The sequence below is a fragment of the Oryza sativa genome, chromosome 6 (genome assembly GCF_034140825.1).
Source record: "Oryza sativa Japonica Group chromosome 6, ASM3414082v1".
NCBI lineage: Eukaryota > Viridiplantae > Streptophyta > Magnoliopsida > Poales > Poaceae > Oryza > Oryza sativa.
The window spans coordinates 29,276,706-29,293,506 of NC_089040.1; the positions used below are offsets into that span (position 1 = coordinate 29,276,706).

The 16,801-nt window shown below is 41.2% G+C and overlaps 1 protein-coding gene across 1 annotated transcript; it reads left to right on the plus strand.

Moving 5' to 3' along the window:
• Nucleotides 1–3,875: 3,875 nt before the first annotated feature.
• LOC4341861 (peroxidase 3) lies at nucleotides 3,876–15,292 on the plus strand. The gene is made up of 4 exons (XM_015785636.3): nucleotides 3,876–4,128; nucleotides 4,225–4,416; nucleotides 4,498–4,660; nucleotides 14,635–15,292. The coding sequence occupies exons 1-4, from the start codon at nucleotides 3,904–3,906 to the stop codon at nucleotides 15,066–15,068; spliced, it is 1,014 nt and encodes a 337-aa protein (XP_015641122.1). The 5' UTR covers nucleotides 3,876–3,903; the 3' UTR covers nucleotides 15,069–15,292.
• The last annotated feature ends 1,509 nt before the right edge of the window (nucleotides 15,293–16,801 follow it).

Here is a 16,801-nt window from a genome sequence, read left to right on the forward strand (position 1 = left end):
GCTGAAGCTACTGGTGTGAACAAGATCAAAGCATAGGTGCAGTTTTGGTGGGAGTTTGTTTAGGGCTTAGTTACTCTACGAGCCAAAAATTCCGAGAATCAGCTGATGAGTAATCATTTTGTTAGATTTTTTTTTAAAAAAAACTGGTTTACTCATCTTCTGATTTCTAGTTTATTTTCTAGATTTTGTAACTAATTAGTCTTAGAATCTTTGTACTAATCTGAACTGTTTAGACTTTGGAAGTGTTGGAAATTCTGAGAGAAGCTGGGCTTAATAGAAGCTCTCCAACAAGGTCTTATCCAGTGTTCGGCAACTTCTCCTCTCAAATTTTACTCCATCGTTTTCTATGTACACGTATCCTGAATAACAAAACAATGTGTTTTTTTAAATAATTGTAAAAGAGTTGCTTTAAAAATTATATTAATCTGTTTTTAAATTTTGTTAAAGTAATAATTAATTAACCATATGCTAGTAAGTCTAGTTACCCTCCTTTTCCGTGCATGAGACATGAGTTACCCTCCTTTTATGTTTCATTCCATTATCTTAAAAAAAAAGACACGAGTTAGGAACATACAGATTCAAACTTAGCCAGTGCCATTCCCTTCTTGAGTTTAGTGGTTGGAAGATGGTGTTTTCTTTTTATGATTTGATGTAATTCAGTCCTTTTCTTTTTCCTCTCTTCCAATGGAGAAATATGCATTTTTCCTGTGTATTTTCAAAATACAATGCCATAAAACTAATATTCTTTTACATTTAAAATGCCGTGTCAAGCAGATCCAAACTAAACTTCCACTTGACCTCCCTGATTGAATTCTGCATCTGGACCAGAGGGATATGATTGAACTCTTGGTGTGCACCCCACCAAATACACTGTACTATGAGTGTAGACTATGCAAGGAGGATGTACTGAATGTATTAAATGAAGTATGATGTCTTCATGTGAGTTAGGAAATGATCTTCATGTGAGTAAGGAAGCCAGTCTACTGTTCTTCACCCAACATTTCAAATTATCTCATTTCATATAGCACCAACATGAGTACAAGAGGGCAGGATTGAATTGTACCCCAAGAATTGACAGAAGAAAAGGAAAGCCTAATTATTGGAGGTTTCTTAGCCATGAGTTCATAATTTAAAGGAAAAATTGGTTATATAGCATCGAAAGTTCACGTTTTTGGTTTTATAGTACCGAAAGATACCGGTTCACTTTAATATCACTCAAAGTTCACCCTGTTCCCATTTTTAGCACTTCCGTCAATTCTCGATCGTTTTTCGTCCATCTTGATCCAGCCACACACACGATATGACGTTTCTACCCCTCACAAGTACAAGTAGAATGCATGTCAATGAGGGGTAAAAACGTCATATCGTGTGCGTAGCTGGGTCAATAACGATTAAGACGGACGGAAAAATTGACGGAAGTGCTAAAAATAGGAACAGGGTAAACTTTGGGTGCTATTAAAGTGAACCGGTATCTTTAGGTGCTATAAAACCAAAAACGTGAACTTTCGATGCTATATAACCAATTTTGCCTAATTTAAATATATCTAAATAATTGTTCCTTCACAACAGTAGGCTGCCAACTTGTATCAAGATTGATAACAATGAGAGACTTGGAGCAAAATATTTCTTGGCCTGAATTATGCCTTCCTTAATGACAAGCCAGCCGGTATTATGGCTGTATCATCATTCATCAATGTAATCAGCTTAAAGCTTTCACTACATTGAGCATGCACATTGCTTTATCATGGTCCATATGGACTAATATACTGATAAAGATGTCTTGCTGATTCTGTTCTCTCTTGAGAAGAAAGATGAACATGTAGATTCTAGAGTGGTCCTGAACTGGATCGAAATAACTGAAACTAACTGAACCTACTAGTTTGTTCATCAGAGAAAAGTAGGAGCACACCATACATATTGGCATTGCGTGTAATACATAGTTATCTCGGCACTGTAATTTTTGCTGGTGACAAGTTATTCCAAAAGTTGTTTCAATTCTCTGAACTTGGAAGAGATTCGTAGCTAGGCTGCAGTATAGGTAGCCAACAAAAGATGTGAAGGCTATAGGAAGTTGCTTTTGATGTGTTCACTTTCTTTTCCCTCTGTAAAGCCTTGTTTACCAACCTTATCTCTCACAGGAGATAGATATCATGCCCGTGAAGACAATAATGTGATGCCAAAATGTCGGCTAAAAAAAGCGAAATCTCGGTTGCTTTTAATCTTAGCATTTATTCATTCAATTATCAGCAATAACATACATGAAAACTTTAAAAATGTGATGCTAACCCAACCCCTCTGGTTACAGTAGGAATCTGAATTGTCAGGACTCAGGACAACCGGTAGCAATCAGACTTGGCTGTCGGTGCTCGACAAGAATCATCAACCAAGAGCCCAAGAACATAGCAATGTGGTAAGCAATGACATGGCCTTTAACCTAACCTGAATTTTTTCATGGGCACACTGATAGATTAGGTACAGACACTGCCATTGTAACAGAAGAGACCGGAGCAGGAAACTTCTTGAGCTGGGACAGTTTCACCAATTAGAGCTGGAGTTGAGTTTCGTCCATCCTTGCAACCCAATCAGATAGATAGATATTCAGATTCCAACTAGGCCTCGCATGCATGCCCTACCCATTATGAATTGTGATAGATACAATGTGAGCCATGCATCGTCTACTGTTATACTAGCTTTGTGTCCTTGTTGCTACTGCTATTCAGTTTTAAATTGTAACAGGTAGAATATCCTACTGATCACCAAATCTGCTGCGATTTGCTGCTTCTTCTCCAATACTGAATGTTTGGAGTGGTATACTGAATGTGAGACAATTTGTTCAGTACAAAATGTACAGCTGTACATGATGCTGCAATCTGAACTTCTGAAGTACTGGAGGGTGTAGCAACTACTAAGTACTAGTACTAGCAAGTGCCAAAGGAAAGTGCAGAGATGGACATGTTCATCACAGTTGTTCATGCATTGCACATTGGGTGGCCATTTAATCTGCGTTCATGTGGACCATCCATTCTTCTCCCCTTTTCTTCACATTGGAGTACTGAATACGGATTATGGATGGAGCTGGATCATATGCTAGATACAGACAGAGAGGAGAGCTAGGAAGTGTTGTAAAGAAGCTTGCAGGTTGTGATAAGGCCTATCTTGGCATGTATTGCCATCTTGACCAATGTTACAGGCTTACAGCACCAGATTGTTGTGAATATGAAATTCTGAATGTACTGTCATTTTTTCAGATAATATCTGAAACTGAGTACCCCATCGTTTAGCCTCGAGCTTATAAGTATAAGCGCAAATTTGAATTTTAAAACTTAATTTTAGAGTAGTTTATTTTCCATCATTCGTATTTAAATCGCTAAGAACATACATGATGCATATAAAAGTTTTATTCATAAATTATTTTTTAATCATTAATAAGACGTTTCGCTTATAATTAATAATATGTATAAGAGGGACAATGGATACACAATACATTCATCGTTTCGCTTATAAAAGTTAGAACATACTAGTTCAGAGTGTAATTTTTTTTCAGATGAATCAGTACATGGTCTATTTTTCAGAGTGTAATTCTTTGATTGGCAGTATCGTCTCAGATGCCATTGGTGACTTGATCACCTACTAGATGCTAACGAAGCTGTCCATTACCAAACTTGTGTGTGTATATAGTATTAGTACGTTCTCCTCTACCTACCAAACTCGTCTGATTATTTTCAGTTGCGTAACTCCCCTAATTATAATGGCGCCTAAACCAAACCCCAAGTAAATACAAATACAAACACCAAAACTGAACAACACACTGAACATCACTGTATTTCTCACTGTCTCTCTCTATATATAGCCGAGTGCACTGCCACTCAGAGATTGTCAGAGAAAGCAGCTTTGAGCTTAGCTATGGCAATGGCCGCGCCGCTGACGTTGGTGGTGGTGGCGGCGGCGGTGGCCGTCGTCTTCGTCGGCGGCGGCGTGGAGGGGTGGGTGCTCAAGGAGGGGTTCTACGAGCAGAGCTGCCCGCGCGCGGAGGCGCTGGTGAAGCACTACGTGGAGCAGCACGTCCCCCTCGCCCCCTCCGTCGCCGCCACCCTCATCCGCACCCACTTCCACGACTGCTTCGTCAGGGTAAGCGCGTATAGCTCGTCGATCGATCGGCGTGGCGCGGCGGCGGAATTCTGACGGCGGCGACGGCGGCCATGGCGTGGTGGTTTTGAATTGTAGGGGTGCGACGCGTCGGTGTTGCTGAACGGGACGGACGGGGCGGAGGCGGAGAAGGACGCGGCGCCGAACCTGACGCTGCGGGGGTTCGCCTTCATCGACCGCATCAAGAGCGTGGTCGAGAGCGAGTGCCCCGGCGTCGTCTCCTGCGCCGACATCCTCGCGCTCGCCACCCGCGACGCCATCTCCGTCATCGTAAGCTAGCACCTCGCTCCTCCTCCTCCTCCTCTCCCGCATTTGCGATGGCCGGCGAGCTGGCTGACGGCGAGCGAGCAGGGCGGGCCGTTCTGGCGGGTGGCGACGGGGCGGCGCGACGGGAGGGTGTCGATCAAGCAGGAGGCGCTGGACCAGATCCCGGCGCCGACCATGAACTTCACCGACCTCCTCTCCTCCTTCCAGAGCAAGGGCCTCGACCTCGCCGACCTCATCTGGTTGTCAGGTAAACTAACTATTCACTCTTCCATATATTAATTTCAGTATTAATTTCACCATCCATTTCAGAGTTCAGACTTCACCATCAATAGTATTTCCTTCGTTCCAAAACAACTATAAGTTTCCGCGCCCAACTTTAATCGTCCATCTTATTTAAAATTTTTTTATAATTAGTATTTTTGTTATTATAAGATGATAAAACATGAATAATATTTTACTCGTAACTTATGTTTTTAATTTTTTTCAAAAAAAAATTCAAATAAGACGGACGGTCAAAGTTGAACGCGGAAAACCATGGCTGTACTTAAAATGGGACGGAGGGAGTAAACATTTTTAGACTTTGACATAGTCTTTGAGATGGTATTTTGATCAACAATATCTATAAAAGTGAGATGTTTTAAATAAAAAAAAGTTGTAATAGTTTGTTAATGATAAGTCTAGTAACATCAATTTTACATGATTGATTTTTTTTTATTTTTTTACTATTAATAGTTAAAATTAAAAATGTTTGACTTGACACTATTCTAAAATTGCTTATATTTTGAAAATTAGTTGCGGTCGATCAAAACCCCAGTTTCAGCTTATGACAGCATCGTTTCTGAAAAGAAAAGTAAAACCATTCACCTAAGCTAATGATTGGTTAACTTGACACAAACGGCAGCCAAAGATCGATTTTCACGTTATATCCTAATTAAGTCGATTGATTACTAGTCTTCAGGATACACAACTCGATCAGGTTTGGTGTTTTATCTAGCTTGATGTAGCTAGCTATGTGGTGTTTGCAAATGCGTAGTACAAGCCACCGACAAATAGTGAATTGGTGATGTGATATCGTGCTGCAAAATCTGCAATATGCAGAGAACGATAGTTAACTTTTGCAAATTCTTTGTGTGTTGAGTCGGCAACTAGGACACGCTCTCACTCTCACTCACATCACACCCCAGTAATGCTGTCCCCAAAGATTCAGAAGATGAAAGATATATAGCCTCAATCACACCGATTTCCATGTAGTAACAATACTAACAAACAACGATCCTAATAGGAACACTACAGATGCCGAATTTCTATCCATTATCTAAAAAACTCTCGTGCCACGACAATCCAGAATTGAACAGACAGCTACGTCCAACAGGGAGGGTTGGATCTACTTAATTCATAGAAGGCCAAAACTTAGCTGAATCTTGTTCACGGGTATCGCATCAAATCAAAGTTAAAAACAGTTTAGTAGGTATAGCGATCTAACCAACAGATAACGAGGCTTTTAGTTGACGGCTGGCAAGTCTGTTCCGTGCAATAAAATGCAATTCATAACACTGCACTATAACAAATATATCTTATAGAGATATTTTCATTTTTCTAATACTATAGAGGCATTTTTAAAATGCCTTTACAATGTTATAGAGACATTTTGAAGAGTGTCTCATAAGTGCCTTTTGGTGAATTGTCGCATTTTTAAAATGCCTTTACAGTGTTATAGAGACATTTTGAAGAGTGTCTCATAAATACCTTTTGGTGAATTGTCTCTACAAACTAAGAGGTGAATTGTCTCTACGAACTAAGAGGACATTTTGAAGAGTATCTCATAAGTGCCTTTTGGTGAATTGTTTCTACGAACTAAGAGGCATTTTATAAGATGTCTCTATGCAAATAGAGGCACGCACTAACCATCTCAACCTCATATAATTATATGTAAGTATGTGATTTGTGTTACTTATATCTAGTTACTTGATATATATTAATATTTGAAAAAATGCCTTTACATCGTTTTAAATGCCTTAAGAAAATGCATTTACATATGAGACAAATTTTAAAGTGCCGAAAATGTGTCTCTACGAGATAAACTTAACAAAGTATACTAAAAATGTCTCTAGAGTAAAAATATTTTAGACGATTTTGAAAGTGCCTCTAAAAAGTGTCTCTAGACTATAGAGCTTCAAAACTTAGAGGCATTTTAAAAATTGTCTCTACAAAAGATTCTTTATATAAGGTTTTTGATGTAGTGCTGTTTTATTTAGAGAGTGTAGCACAGATATTGACACACTAACTGACCAAGATTTTTATTAACGTTAGTGGTTAAAGGTGTGCAAAAAATGCCAAGACAAACATTCAGCTCTTGTACTGTCCTGTATCTGTACTTGTGAGTTAGTAGCAAATTAGTAGCTAGCTAGATTCTATAAAAGGGGGGAAGTGATGCAGCTTATATAAGGGAGAAACGTGATGTAACTGGCCTCCTACTTCTCTGAGAGAGTGACTATTTACTAATCCTTAATTTGAAAGATCAAGAAATGAGTTACATTGTATTTATTCAATGTGTAAAAGCTGAAATAATATATACATACACGTCAAGTGCAGAGGGCATGCATATGCCTACTAGCTGTTGAGATTATGGGCATATAATGATTTAATTTATTCCATAAATAAATCATGACATTACAGATGAAAACTAGCATGAACGCATCATTAGATCTACACATGTAAACTACGTAGAAAAACATGAACAGACCAAATATGCGCAACATATTGAACACGTACCGAGGTGACGAAAAAACCGGCTGCTTGGTCGAAACTTTTCGCAGGTGTCTACGAAGGCACGAAACACGCGAGCGAAGAGGAAGGCGAGCCGTCGCGAACGAACAGGGAGCAGTCGCGCGAAGCGCTTCCCAAAAACCTTATTGCCGCCTTCTCCCGGTGCAGGACGTCAAAGGCAGAGGTTCCGGAGACCTGCTCTCCCGATCGCTGGTGCACGCCGGCGAGCGGGATGGAGTAGTCTACGAGCGACGGCGCAGTACAGAGTAGGAGGCAAACCCTAGATTGATTTTCGCATATATTGCGTGAAGACGGCGGGTCGGTTTATATAGAGAAGGGTCGCTTGATCAGGGCGCCCGCACGATCTCTACTGCGCGTAACCGAACCGGATAAGTCGCGCGTAACTTATCCGGACTCCACGCCGTTTGCACGCATCGGATTTTTCGGAACGTTTCCAAAACAAAAACGAATCCGAATTTGCAGCAAAACAAAACTGCAAAAGGAGGCTGCATCTGCGCAAGGGTGAGGAGCCAATTTTTCGGACCATTCGACGCGTACGTCGTGCACGCGCGCCGCCTGCCCTGCCCTGCCAGGCCAGGCGAGGCGAGGCGAGCGAGCGCGCGTGTGTTTCCCCTCTTCTCTCCACCACACATGCTTCAAGTGGCTAGGAGGGCATCCTCCCTTTTAAGGAGGTCCCCCTCTCCTAGAATAAGCAAGGTGGTACTAAACTCCACATGCATGCCATCCTATGAGGTGGGCTTTTGTGATTTTCCAAAGAATTAATCTTCGAGTGGGCTAAGGCCCATTCATTAATTCCAACAATCCCCCACCAAATCTCAAAATCCCACTGAGATTTGCCTTTTCCAATGTACTGTTTATATACCAGCGGTTCGATGGAGACCAATTAAGGTTGAACATCCACCTAGAACTCCAAGCTACACTTACTCACAACTTGAACAATGGACTACGCCTTGAATTGCAAGTCTTGTGCAAGCAAGTTTCACTCAAAGTCTTATCTGGTACTAGACCGTCTGTAGACTACCCCTCGGGTGGAGCGTATAAGTCATACTCCTAGGTCTTTAGTAAGCTTCCTAGAAGATTCACCCAAAATCTTCATGGACTGCGACCAACAGTCAAGCTCACAAAGGTGAGTTCCTTCAAGAATGCTCTGCAGGACAACATCTTTGCTAATTAAAGCCAACAGAACTCATTAAGGCATAGCCAACCTGCCTTGCAGCTCACGAGAGTATATGCATCTTCACTTAGAGAGGGTATATATATTGGTACTCTCCTCTAGTTTATTAATGGTTTGTTCTTCCCAGGATCTAATTCACGGGATCTCCGATCACATAGACTGGGTTACCACCATAGTATAACTCACATGGGTCTCAAACCCATCTCCTTCGATGCATTGTCTATCACATTTCGTGATAGTCCCTTCGTGAAGGGATCTGCCAGGTTTCTCGCTGTTTGGATGTAATCCAACGTTATAACTCCGGAGTTTCTTAATTTCCTGACAGACTTCAATCGTCTTTTCACATGTCTAGACGATTTCATATTATCCTTAGAACTATTCACTTTGACAATTACCGTTTGATTGTCACAGTTCATAAGGATAGCCGGCACCGGTTTTTCAACAACAGGCAGATCCATTAATAGATCACGCAACCATTCTGCCTCAACAGTAGCAGTATCCAGTGCCGTTAGCTCTGCTTCCATGGTTGACCTCGTCAAAATTGTCTGTTTGCAAGACCTCCATGAAACAGCACCACCACCCAGTGTGAAAACATATCCACTAGTGGCTTTGATCTCATCCACATCAGAGATCCAGTTAGAATCACTATAACCCTCCAGTACCGCAGGATACCCAGTATAGTGAAGCCCCAATTCCACAGTACCTTTCAGATAGCGCATTACTCGCTCAAGCGCACGCCAGTGATCATCTCCCGGATTAGAGGTAAATCGGCTCAACTTGCTCACAGCAAAGGAGATATCAGGCCTAGTTGCACTAGCCAGGTACATCAACGAGCCAATGATTTGGGAGTATTCCAGTTGATTCCTAGCAATTCTCTTGTTCTTGCGAAGCGACAAGCTAGGATCATAAGGTGTTGGAGAAGGCTTACTATCAATGTAGCCAAAGCGATTCAAGATCTTCTCCACATAATGAGACTGCAAGAGTGTAATCCCATTCTCACCTCTAATTAGCTTAATGTTTAAAATAACATCAGCTACTCCCAAATCTTTCATATCAAAATTTTGAGACAAGAATGATTTAACCTCATTTATCACCTCAAGGTTTGTCCCAAATATCAGTATGTCGTCAACATACAAGCACAAAATAACTCCCTCACCCCCACCATGGTGATAGTACACACATTTATCTGCCTCATTGACTGCAAAGCCTGCAGATGTCAATGTTTTGTCAAATTTCTCATGCCATTGCTTAGGAGCTTGTTTCAGACCATACAAAGACTTCAACAATTTGCACACTTTGCCTTCTTGACCTTCAAGTACAAACCCATCAGGTTGATCCATATAGATCTCCTCATCCAGCTCTCCATTAAGAAAAGCTGTCTTAACGTCCATTTGATGAACGAGAAGACCATGTGAGGCTGCTAGGGAAAGTAGCACACGAATTGTGGTCAATCTAGCAACAGGTGAGTAAGTGTCAAAGAAATCTTCGCCTTCTTTCTGAGTATAGCCCTTAGCAACAAGCCGAGCCTTGTACTTTTCAATAGTACCGTCAGGCCTAAGCTTCTTCTTGAACACCCACTTGCACCCCACAGGTTTACACCCATAGGGTCGCTCTGTCACCTCCCAAGTCCCGTTAGCGATAATGGAATCCATTTCACTACGGACAGCCTCCTTCCAGTAGTCTGCATCAGGAGATGCATATGCTTCTGAAATTGACTTAGGAGTGTCATCCACGAGGTACACAGTGAAATCATCACCAAAAGACTTAGCCGTCCTTTGTCTCTTACTCCTTCGAGGAGCTTCACTGACATCCTCCTCAGAGACAAGTTCATGTGTATGTTCAGTTTGTTCTGGTGGTGTGATTGAACTGGGAATTATTTCAGAGGGTTGGTTCGAACCACTATGTGTATCCTTCATTGGGAAAAAGCTCTCAAAGAAGGTAGCATCACGAGACTCCATAATTGTACCAACATGCATGTCCGGTACCTCGGATTTAACTATTAAAAATCTATAGGCAATGCTATGATGAGCATATCCCAGAAAAACACAGTCCACAGTCTTAGGTCCAAGTTTGCGCTTCTTCGTTATTGGTACATTGACTTTCGCCAAGCACCCCCATGTGCGCAAATAAGAAAGTGATGGTTTTCTACCAATCCATATCTCATATGGTGTTTTGTCCTTATTTCTGTTAGGAACTCTGTTTAACACATGATTTGAGGTCAACAATGCCTCCCCCCACCATGCCTTAGGCAGTCCCGCGGTGTCCAACATGGCATTCACCAAGTCAGTCAGTGTGCGGTTCTTCCTTTCAGCAATCCCATTAGACTCGGGAGAATAGGGAGGCGTCCTCTCATGTATGATGCCATGTTCCTCACAGAATAAGTCAAACTCGTTCGAGAAAAACTCTCCACCACGATCAGACCTAAGCCTTTTTATCTTTCTGTCAAGTTGATTTTCAACTTCTGCCTTATAAATTTTAAAATAGTCTAGAGCCTCGTCTTTCGTTTTCAACAAGTACACATAGCAAAATCTAGTAGCATCATCAATCAATGTCATGAAATATCGTTTTCCACCCTTCGTCAACACCCCATTCATTTCACAAAGATCTGAATGTAGGAGTTCTAGTGGTGCCAAGTTTCTCTCCTCGGCAGCCTTGTGAGGCTTGCGAGGTTGCTTCGATTGCACACAACTATGGCACTTAGAACCTTTGACAATGGAAAACTTAGGAATTAAACACATGCTGGAAAGCCGAGACATCAAGCCAAAATTAATATGACATAAACGTGAATGCCAAACATTAGCCTCATCATCCACACTGCCACAAATATGGTTCACAGACTTATTGCAGAAATCAGAAAGGGAAAAGCGGAACAGGCCTCCGCACTCATAACCTTTACCAATAAAATATCCATGTTTAGACACGACTACTTTATTAGACTCAAAAACCAACTTAAATCCGTCTCTAGTCAGACGGGAGCCACTAACAAGATTCCTGTCGATAGAAGGGACATGCTGCACGTTCTTCAGCTGCACGATCTTTCCCGAAGTAAACTTTAGATCTACCGTGCCAACACCATGAACAGAAGCATGTGACCCATTCCCCATTAGGACGGTGGAACCCCGTGCGACCTGATAAGAAGAAAACAATGAGATGTCAGCACAAACATGTACATTGGCCCCAGTATCAACCCACCAATTAGTAGATTGATTAACTGAAAAAACAGTAGGTAAATTACCATACCCGCTTCCATCTCCAGTGTTGCCAATGGTCACATTAGCAGACTTAGAAGTCTGCCCTGCAGGTGCCTTCATCCCCTTGCGTTGTGGACACTTCCTAGCCAGATGACCAACTTGGCCACACACAAAGCAAGTCCTCTCATCCTGATTAGGATTGTTGTTGTTCTTCTTCTGCTTCTTGAAGTTGGTGGTCTGCTGAGCTTTGTATTTCCCCTTGCTCTTGTTCTGGGCCTTGTGCACAACATTGGCACTGGACTGCCCACCATCGCCCTTAGACGCGGCATCTTTTTCCCGAGCTTTCTCCTCAACATCAAGAGACGCAATCAACCCCTCAACGGAGTATTCCTGTCTCTTGTGTTTGAGTGCAGTACCGAAACTCCTCCAAGATGGAGGTAGTTTTGCAATAATGCACCCGGCCACAAATTTGTCGGGTAAGACACACTTAAGGAGTTCGAGTTCCTTAGCCATGGTTTGTATCTCATGAGCCTGTTCGACTACAGAACGGTTGTCAGCCATTTTGTAGTCATGAAACTGCTCCATGATATACAGATCATTGCTAGCATCAGTAGCACCGAATTTAGTATTCAGTGCATCCCATAACTCCTTAGCGTCGGTCATATGCATATACACCTCGACCAGACGATCGCCAAGAACGCTAAGAATGCATCCCACAAAGAGAGTAGTGGCTTCCTCGAATTGCTTCTGCTGTTCAGCAGTAAGAACTCCTTCAGGTTTGCCAGTACTCACCCAGAAGCATTTCATAGCTGTCAGCCACAGAGTGACCCTGATCTGCCATCTCTTAAAATGCACACCGGTGAATTTATCCGGCCTCAGTGCATCGGCAAAACCAGCCATAGTAAAATCACAGTGCCTATAATAAGGTTTTTGGATTGTTGAGATTATGGGCATATAATGATTTAATTTATTCCATAAATAAATCATGACATTACAGATGAAAACTAGCATGAACGCATCATTAGATCTACACATGTAAACTACGTAGAAAAACATGAACAGATCAAATATGCGCAACATATTGAACACGTACCGAGGTGACGAAAAGACCGGCTGCTTGGTCGAAACTTTTCGCAGGTGTCTACGAAGGCACGAAACACGCGAGCGAAGAGGAAGGCGAGCCGTCGCGAACGAACAGGGAGCAGTCGCGCGAAGCGCTTCCCAAAAACCTTATTGCCGCCTTCTCCCGGTGCAGGACGTCAAAGGCAGAGGTTCCGGAGACCTGCTCTCCCGATCGCTGGTGCACGCCGGCGAGCGGGATGGAGTAGTCTACGAGCGACGGCGCAGTACAGAGTAGGAGGCAAACCCTAGATTGATTTTCGCATATATTGCGTGAAGACGGCGGGTCGGTTTATATAGAGAAGGGTCGCTTGATCAGGGCGCCCGCACGATCTCTACTGCGCGTAACCGAACCGGATAAGTCGCGCGTAACTTATCCGGACTCCACGCCGTTTGCACGCATCGGATTTTTCGGAACGTTTCCAAAACAAAAACGAATCCGAATTTGCAGCAAAACAAAACTGCAAAAGGAGGCTGCATCTGCGCAAGGGTGAGGAGCCAATTTTTCGGACCATTCGACGCGTACGTCGTGCACGCGCGCCCCCTGCCCTGCCCTGCCAGGCGAGGCGAGCGAGCGCGCGTGTGTTTCCCCTCTTCTCTCCACCACACATGCTTCAAGTGGCTAGGAGGGCATCCTCCCTTTTAAGGAGGTCCCCCTCTCCTAGAATAAGCAAGGTGGTACTAAACTCCACATGCATGCCATCCTATGAGGTGGGCTTTTGTGATTTTCCAAAGAATTAATCTTCGAGTGGGCTAAGGCCCATTCATTAATTCCAACACTAGCTAGTAGTTTGCGTCATTGATTCTCAAAATTTTCATACAAATATACCCCCTCCTCCTCACATCGATCTCTTCAAAATCCTTATATTATGGGATGGATGGAGTAGATAGATACTATGTAGTACCAGTGAGCAATGATAGTTGTGATGTAGACATGCATCTGCATGCCACAGCTAATTACACCCTCGTGTTGATGTAGTCACGTAGATGTCAGCGTTAAATGGATGTTTTGATGTTTTCTGAAGTTGTAGTATAGTACTCCGTAGTAGGTCTAACGTTGCATTCTTAATTAACACTGCATACATATCACTTAAGATATTCCTAGCTTAGCTACCGTCCACATACTTGAGGTTCCTAGCTAGATGACAATACTACGTGCAAGCCATTGCAGGAGCTGAATATCTTGTAGTACTTGCGCATAGTTGCATGGTCCAGAAAAACAGATATCCAGTACATCTCTCGTTTTCTCCCATTAATTGCAGAGTACTGGGTATCTGATCAGTTAATGAAATCCGCAAACTGCTGAACAACCATCTACCTGTAGATTTCAATTGAGGATTTGGACTAAGATAATATACAAATGGTTTTTAGGTACAAACTTCAGAGAAACTGCACTTGCACTGGTTTTCTATGAAATTCAACCACTCAGTTTTGTCACCGAACCATTTGAAATGGGTTATTTGGATTATTTTCATATAAGGATAAACTAAATACTTTTAGAAATAAACTTACTTAACAAAATAACAAATACTATGCTGAGTGAAGAAGTATAGTGCTGTAGAATAAGTAGTTTAGAAGCAATATCATAGAAAAAAAAGTTTTTCGAGAAAACATTTCTTTTTAGACGTGGAGTAAATAATCTAATATAGTAATTGAAAAGCACTCTCTTCGTTTTTTTAATGAATAACACTGTTCACTTTTAAACATATATTTTATCATTCATCTATTAAAAAAATTTTATGTAAATGTATAAGATATAAATCATGCTTAAAATACTTTAAGTGATAAAACAACTAACAACAAAATAAATTATAATTACGTAAATTTTTAAAAAGATGAATGGTTAAACATGTGATAAAAAGTTAACGGTGTCATTTATTAAAAAACGAACGAAGGTAGTAGATGCTTTTAATTTACTTCTGAACTCACTAATTGAGTTGATGGGTGCAGGGGCGCACACGATCGGCATCGCGCACTGCAACTCGTTCAGCAAGCGGCTGTACAACTTCACCGGGAAAGGCGGCCCCGGCGACGCGGACCCGTCGCTGGACGCGGAGTACGCGGCGAACCTGCGGCGGAGCAAGTGCGCGGCGCCGTCGGACAACACGACGATCGTGGAGATGGACCCGGGCAGCTTCCTCACCTTCGACCTGGGCTACTACCGCGGCCTCCTCAGGCGCCGCGGTCTCTTCCAGTCCGACGCCGCCCTCGTCACCGACGCCGCCGCGGAGGCCAACATCGCCAGCGTGGTGTCCAGCCCGCCGGAGGTGTTCTTCCAGGTGTTCGCGAGGTCCATGGCGAAGCTGGGCATGGTCGGCGTCAAGACCGGCTCCGAGGGCGAGATCAGGAAGCACTGCGCCCTCGTCAACGACATCCACTACTAGTATTATCACTAGCTCATCGATCTTCAGCTCCTCGGTGCTTGATAAAATTTCAGTAGAAATATATATACATGTAACTTAATTCGATCGTCATCCTGTTTATTCTCTCTCTCTATGTAATTTTGTTTCCAAATTGTAACTGTTTTATTTTGGAGCAACTGTAACTATTTCTGTATGTGCCCATGAATATATTTCAATTATAGAAAATAATTCACTTTTTAGTCATAGATATTTAATGTTTAGGATAATATTCAGATTAATTATCATTAATATTATATTAAAATAAATTTTAAAATGTTTTGATATATTTACGATTTTACTTTTCTACTAGACAAATTTACGTATATTGATTTTTTAAACTAGAATTTGAGATCCTACTACTAGTTAAAGTTTAAAAAATTAACTAAGTTTTATTATTCTAAAGTTAAATTGCTCCCCTCTTTCTCTCTCTCTCTTAATATCTGACACCATTACATTTTCAACGTACTAATCATTCATCTTACTTAAAATAATATAATAAATTGTCTTATTAAAATTATATAATTATTAATTATCTTGTTATGAATTGTACGTTTAAACATTGAAGATAATCTTAGCATAACTTATATATTCTTGTATTTATTTTACATAATTTAAATAATAAAAAGTAAAACGTATATTTAAAATTCGACGCCATACAATACTGAAAATCAAAGGAGTATTTATGACCATATAATCGTATTTGCACGTGGTCCTCCTTGTCGGCGGCTCGGTGGCTGTCGCCGTCCACGCGCTGCCTTCTCGACAGGGCGGTACTCCACCCGGTAGGTAGGCACCCGTACGGAGCTCGGCTAATCCAGCTGACCATTCAATAATTTTAGATATTTAAATATAAACTTTTGTAGTGAGGCTGTGATCAGTTGTTTTGGCAAAAAAAAAAAATGTATACGACACATATTTAAAGTATTAAACGTAAACTATAAACAAAACAAATTACAGATTCCGCCTGTAAACTGCGAGACAAATATATTAAGCCTAATTAATATGTTATTACTAAATGTTTACTGTAGCACCACATTATTAAATTATGGTGTAATTAGGCTCAAAAGATTTGTCTCGCAATTTGCATGCAAACTGTGCAATTGGTTTTTTTTTGTCCACATTTAATGTTACATGCATGTGTCCAAACATTTGATGTGACGGAAAAGTTGGAAGTTTGAAGGAACTAAACACAGCCTGATTCTCTGAAACTAATAACAGCTTTCAAATGGTCTCCTAAATTCAACTTTAACCATTACTTCTTAAACCAACTAAAAATATAATATTGTGCAATTATTTTGTAAGAAAAAATTGTGGCTTTCATGCATCCAATTTAAGCAATTTACTATATTATGGTAGCTAACGTTTAAAGTTTTTATCAGATAAACAAAACACCATATTTCACTTTGGGCCACATTTTATCACCTATATTTCGCTTTGGATCACATTTCAACTAATGTTTTATTTTGGATCAAGTAATTTTACCTCCATGATGTTTGGACCATCCTGATAACTTTTTTATCCAACTATATCCAATTTATTATATAAAAATAGATTAAAGGATGATCCAAAGCACATATCAATAGTAAAATGTGAAGCAAAGTGAAATTTACTCAAAACGAAAGTTCACTCTGTGAAGTGTCAAATTATCAAATCCCTCCTCCTATTCGTTGTGTTGTAAGACCAGTTTAAAACAATTGATGAAGTGGAGAATTACC

Coding starts and splice junctions, on each gene's coding strand:
- LOC4341861 (XM_015785636.3), top strand. CDS start 3,904: ATGGCAATGGCCGCGCCGCTGACGTTGGTGGTGGTGGCGGCGGCGGTG. Junction 4,129..4,224: donor TCCACGACTGCTTCGTCAGG/GTAAGCGCGTAT, acceptor TTTGAATTGTAG/GGGTGCGACGCGTCGGTGTT. Junction 4,417..4,497: donor GCGACGCCATCTCCGTCATC/GTAAGCTAGCAC, acceptor GCGAGCGAGCAG/GGCGGGCCGTTCTGGCGGGT.